This window comes from Crocuta crocuta, unplaced genomic scaffold (assembly GCF_008692635.1).
Source record: "Crocuta crocuta isolate KB4526 unplaced genomic scaffold, BGI_CrCroc_1.0 scaffold102, whole genome shotgun sequence".
Classification (NCBI taxonomy): Eukaryota; Metazoa; Chordata; class Mammalia; order Carnivora; family Hyaenidae; genus Crocuta; species Crocuta crocuta.
The window spans coordinates 10,927,664-10,933,387 of NW_027530019.1; the positions used below are offsets into that span (position 1 = coordinate 10,927,664).

Here is a 5,724-nt window from a genome sequence, read left to right on the forward strand (position 1 = left end):
TGTTTTCATTTTCATTTGTTTCCATATATTTTTTAATTTCATCTCTAATTGCCTGATTGGCCCATTCATTCTTTAGTAGGGTGTTCTTTAACCTCCATGTTTTTGGAGGTTTTCCAGACTTCTTCCTGTAATTGATTTCAAGTTTCAAAGCATTATGATCTGACAGTGTGCATGGTATGATCTCTGTTCTTTTATATTTATTGAGGGCTGCTTTATGTCCCAATATGTGATCTATCTTGGAGAATGTGCCATGCGCACTTGAGAAGAAAGTAAATTCCCTGGCTGGAGGAGCTTAGGAGTCTTGATCTGACTTGTGAGTTTGAGCCCCAGATTGGGTGTAAAGATTACTTAAATAAAAAGTTTAAAAAAAAAATGGAAGAAAGCGTATTCAGACAGATTAAGTGTACAGCCTCTTTGAAAAAGTAACCTCACTTCAACTTTTAGAAAATGAATGTATTTTAACTTTTACTAGCCTAGTTCTATATTAAGAAAATAAAATGGTTTTGGGGCGCCTGGGTGGCTCAGTTAAGTGTTGGACTTGATTTCGGCTGAGGCCATGATCCCACAGTTCTTGAGTTTGAACCCCACACTGGGCTCTGAGCTGACAGCACAGAGCCTGCTTGGTATTCTCTCTCCCCTCTTCTCTCTGCCCCTCCCCAGCTCACTCTCTCTCAAAATAAATTTAAAAACATTTAAAAAACCCTTAAAAAAAGAAAAAAGTGGTTCAGTCTTGAGTAAGATACTTGACTATTTCATTATCTTCAATTCTGGTGTAGCAACTTGAGAGGTCTAAAAAAATTAGCCTCCCAGGAAAAGTTCATAAGCCCATCATGGGATTCCTGCTCTTACCATATCCTAACAGAAATCTTTTCTCACAAACACTTATGGTGTGTTTTTTTTTTCCTAAAGAAGGTAAAATTTACCTTGGAAATGGGGAGGAAAAGGAAAAAGGCACAATTAGAAGAATTCTACAATGTGATGTTTAGCTTGAATTATACCTTTTTTTTGTAAAGTCAATCTTATTAGATTTTACCTGATTTGTGGAACCAATTTGTTATGTATATTTATTTTAGACATTTTAGGAATAGCTGCATTAATTAGTTTTATTAATATGACTTTAATTTCATTTGGCATGTCAAGGAACCCTTTGGGTTTTCCTATTCCAGACTTTCCCTGACTTTATTAAAGGTTTGAGAGGACAAACACAGAGTCATAGATCAGAGGAAGGAGCATTTTATTATTAAAATGCTAGAAAAATCAGGCAGCAACTCAATTCCTCCAGAATAGGCTTCACAGAGTGGCATCATAATGCTGGAAATGAATTGACAAATTTCACAAACCTCTTAGTGCTGGTTCACAAGTTCCTCAAGAGTTTTCCAGGGATCGCCTAAAATTGGCTCTTGTATTTGTTGGGCAGGGTGGGACTGAAGAAAGATGCTGGCCCCTCCAGGTTGGTAGGTGGCAGATTTAGTAAGCAAGGGAACTTACATATGAGGCTTGTCTTGGGAAGCTACAAGATGAGTAGATCTCCAAATTCGTCCATAGGTTCTATGTAAAGGCCTAAACTGGGTTCAAACCTGTATACCATCCAGATGCTCTCAGCACCACATCACTATCTCAAGGCTATGTCCTTGGGGACAGTTTCTGCAAGTGGGGAAAACAAGAGGAACCCACATTCCAAGAATAGGGAAATGGGTGAGGAGCTCTGATTGCTCGGGTCCAGCTCACAGATCAACTGGTGGTCCTGTCTTCTTGAGGCCCTCCCCATCTAGATACTCCAGAGTTTTTAATATTCACATGTCTAAAAGCTGAATTATAGTAATTTTAAAAAATTGATCAACACTTAGTGACACTACCACAGCACTAAATTCGCTTTTCTCTTTGAAGTAGACCTCACTCTTACCTCAAGTTTTTGAGTCAGATAATCTATAGGCCTATACTTTATTTATTTGAGAGAGAGAGAGAGAGAGAGTCCTATGAGGGGCAGAGAGAGAGGAGGGGGGAGAGAGAAGTGGGCTCACCCGAATCAGAACTCGAACCCAGGAACTGAGATCATGACCTGAGCTGAAGTCAGATGCTTAACTTACTGAGCCACCCAGGCACCCTATACGCCTATACTTTAAATGCAGACACTATATAGAGAATCTATCACAAGATTCAGACATGGACTTCAAAATTTTAGTTAGAAATCACAGGTTCATTTTTTTTTTTATTTCAAAAAAGCCACACTAGACAAAAAAGAAAACCACCAGGCATATCAATTTTTGTTTACACACACACACACACACACACACACGAAATCACATGAAGAAAAAACATACTAAGATCTTTGAAACCAAGGCTGGGTTTGAAAAAATTTCTGATGAAATACAACTAAAATTTTATTTAACTGTTTAGGCAACGTTAGATCATATTCAAGATATTATGACCACTCTTCTATATTCCACTTGCAAAAGTCAGCAAAGTAGGCTTCAAAACATGATCTCTGGTTGTTCTGGCAGTTTTTTTTGGCAATGATCCTGCTTCCTTATGAACAAGTACTTAGTTCAGTCACTGTGTTGCGGTCTTCTTGTGTTAAGGAGTATGATGAATATAAGAATCAGTGAACCCTGGTGATACAGATTTTATGCAACAGCAGAAAAATACTGATGCTTACATCTTTTTTAAAGTAAAAGAAAACACCAAGTTTGAAAATAACCCAGAGGTATAGTACTGATACAAATGAATAGATCCTGAGGCTTAGTATTAGAAAGTATTATCATGCCATTCTTTTTTATGTACAATAATATCAGGCAAAATATCTGAGCATTTTATAAGGTAAACTTCTAAAAGTTTTACTGTAACATGCCTTTTTCTATTCTTTGTTCTAACTTTCTTCTTTGCCTATTCATGAGGCTGCCAGGAAATACCCTCAGGAATTTCATGTCTCAGGGTCTTGAACACCTCCCCCCTCAGGTTTGATATGTATGGAAGATTCAAAGGATTCAGCGTATCATTGTATCCATGACTATGATTTATTACAACAAAAGCATACAAAGCAAAACAGCAAAGGGAAAAGGTGCATCGGGCAAAGTCCAGGGGGAAATCAGGCACAAGCTTCCAGAGTCCTCTGCTAGTCGAGTCACACAGAACGTGCTTAATTCTCCCAGCAACCAAGGTAAAAACACGTGTGAGATGATGTCTTTCATGAAAACTCATTAGAAATGCAGTGCCCAGGATTCTTTTCACGCGCTGGCCATATGTACCTTCTGGTTAGCATGTATCAAAATTCGAGACTCTAAGAAGGAAAGTTTATCAGCACAAACCACATTGTACAGGGGCACCTGGGTGGCTCAGACAGTTAAGCATCCGACTTTGGCTCAGGTCATGATCTCATGACTCTGGGATGACAACTCAGAGTCTGGAGCCTGCTTGGATTCTGAGTCTCCTTCTCTCTCTGCCCATTCCCCACTTGTGCTCTGTCTGTCTCTCCAAATAAAAAGATTAAAAAACACACACACACAAAACACACAAAAAAATCACATTGGACAAACACTTCAGTCACAGTGAGCAACTCTTACCAGTGAGATTGGGAGTAGAAGGAACTCTCCTGAAATCGAAGTTCCCAGAAGCCAGCCAAGGACCAACTTTATAAGCAGGCCTTTCATAAGCCTGCTATGTTCGCTCTTCTGTATGCACTTAGTATCTTTCCAATAGGAAAGATCAACATACTTTCAGATGGAAGAAGATTCTTCTATTTCAGAAACAAACAATTTAAAAAGAAGACATAAGAGGCAAACCATGAGAGACTCTTGAATGCTGACAAAAACTGAGGACTGATGGATGTGGGGGGGAGGAGGGACGGGCATGGAGGAGGACACTTGTGGGGATGAGCACTGAGTGTTATGTGGAAACTAATTTGACAATAAACTATTTGTAAAAAAAAAAAAAAAGAATGTTGAAAAATAAAAGTGGGATATTTAGAATATTTGTTTTCATAAAAAAATCATTTGACTTAAAAAAAATAAAAAAAAAAAATAAAAAGAAGACATAATAGGGACACCTAGGTGGCTCAGTCAGTTGGGTGTCCGATTCTTGATTTTGGCTTGGGTCATGATACTGGGATCATGGAATCAAGCCCTGTGTTGGGCTCTGCACTGACACAACAGAGCCTGCTTGGGATTTTCTCTCTCCCTCTCTCTCTGCCCCTCCCCTGCTTGTGCTCTCTCTCTCTCAAAATAAGTAAATAAACAAACTTAAAAAAAATAATAAAAAAAAGACATTATAGAGACCACTGAATGAGATATAGCAAGGAACTCCTGTTAATAAATTGTCATAGTTGTATTTGATCTTCAAGAATTTTACTGTAAAGTAGCATGAAAATATATGAAAAACAAAGGAAAACTCAATTTGGTCTTAATGAAGTTGGAATCTTAGTGCTTCAATATAAAGAGGGCTCTTTCAGTATTGCTAGCAGCAGAGCTTATAAATGTCCATGTTACAATTGGCTAGAAATAGACCTCACATGACTACATGTAATTAAACAAAAATAAACCGTTGACCATCACTTGGTATTAACAGCTTGGACATGAACTTTAGAAGTAAAAGGTAAAGATGGCGTTGTAACATCATGTTTATGAAGATAATTTTCTTCAGTTAGTATTTTGGGGATACAAGAGGAAACTTCCTTTTGTTGTTCTCGCCACTTGAGTATATTCTCTGCCAGCTGTTCTGTCGCAGTCACCAAAATATCCATTTTTGCTAAAGCCTTGCTCTGTAACATTTGAAAGAAGGGGAAAACAGAAGAAATTACATGTCATCAATACATCATTATTATATCATAAGTGGTTATGATAACAAAAGTTTACACCTGACCTTTTCTCTAGCCCCCTGATACAAAAGCTTCTTAAAACTGTGCTCTTCTTATCTGTATGATGAAAACTATAGAAAACTTATGAAGGAAATTGAAGAAGACACAAAGAAATGGAAAAACATTCCATGCTCATGGATAGGAAGAATAAATATAGTTAAGATGTCATTACTACCTAAAGCACTCTACACATTCAATGCAATCCCAATCAAAATTGCACCAGCATACTTCTCAAAACTAGAACAAACTATCCAAAAATTTGTATGGAACCACAAAAGACCCCGAATAGCCAAAGTAATACTGAAAAATAAAACCAAAACGGGAGGTATCACCATCCCAGACTTTAGCCTCTACTANTCTATTACAGCACATGCTTTTTCTTTGGGAATTCATCTCTCCTTTGTCTTCAATTATCACCTCAAAGCAGGTGACCCACAATCTATATTGTAAAACTTATCTCCTTACTAAAATTCCGTCCTATATTGCAGTTTACTGAAAATGTCCACCTGAATGTACATTTAAGAACTCGATTTAACTGCAGTTCAACAATTAAAGGTTTACTCTCTGTACAAGGCATGTCAGAAAACAATTCATTAGCTTTTTTGATTTCTTGATCCTGTTCACCCTCGAGTTACCAAGGCTAGATACTTTATTGCCTTGGATGTGTCCCTTGTCCAAAGAGTAGACACATTCTAGGAATGTGACATCCCAAATCTCAAAATCTCCATAATCCGTTGTTTTCCTATGCTTTAAATCTCTTATCTGAATGCCTGCACTTATTCTCCAAGTTTCTCTGCCCTTGGTTCCTTTGCATAGTCGTCTAATCTATAGCTTTTTTTTTTTTTTTTAATTTTTTATTTTTCTTTTAGGAGTGT

General features: G+C 37.5%; 1 protein-coding gene across 3 annotated transcripts in view; it reads right to left on the reverse strand.

Annotated features, from left to right (window-relative positions):
• Positions 1–2,992: 2,992 nt before the first annotated feature.
• HAUS2 (HAUS augmin like complex subunit 2) overlaps positions 2,993–5,724 on the reverse strand; it is a 14,482-nt gene continuing 11,750 nt past the window's right edge. For 2 of the 3 annotated variants that reach the window (XM_077764591.1, XM_077764592.1), the window contains one exon: positions 2,993–4,753. In XM_077764591.1, the coding sequence (XP_077620717.1) occupies positions 4,544–4,753 (210 nt within the window). In that variant the 3' untranslated portion in view covers positions 2,993–4,543. The remainder of the gene's footprint in view (positions 4,754–5,724) is intronic. The other variant, XR_013335246.1, reaches the window with a different exon arrangement.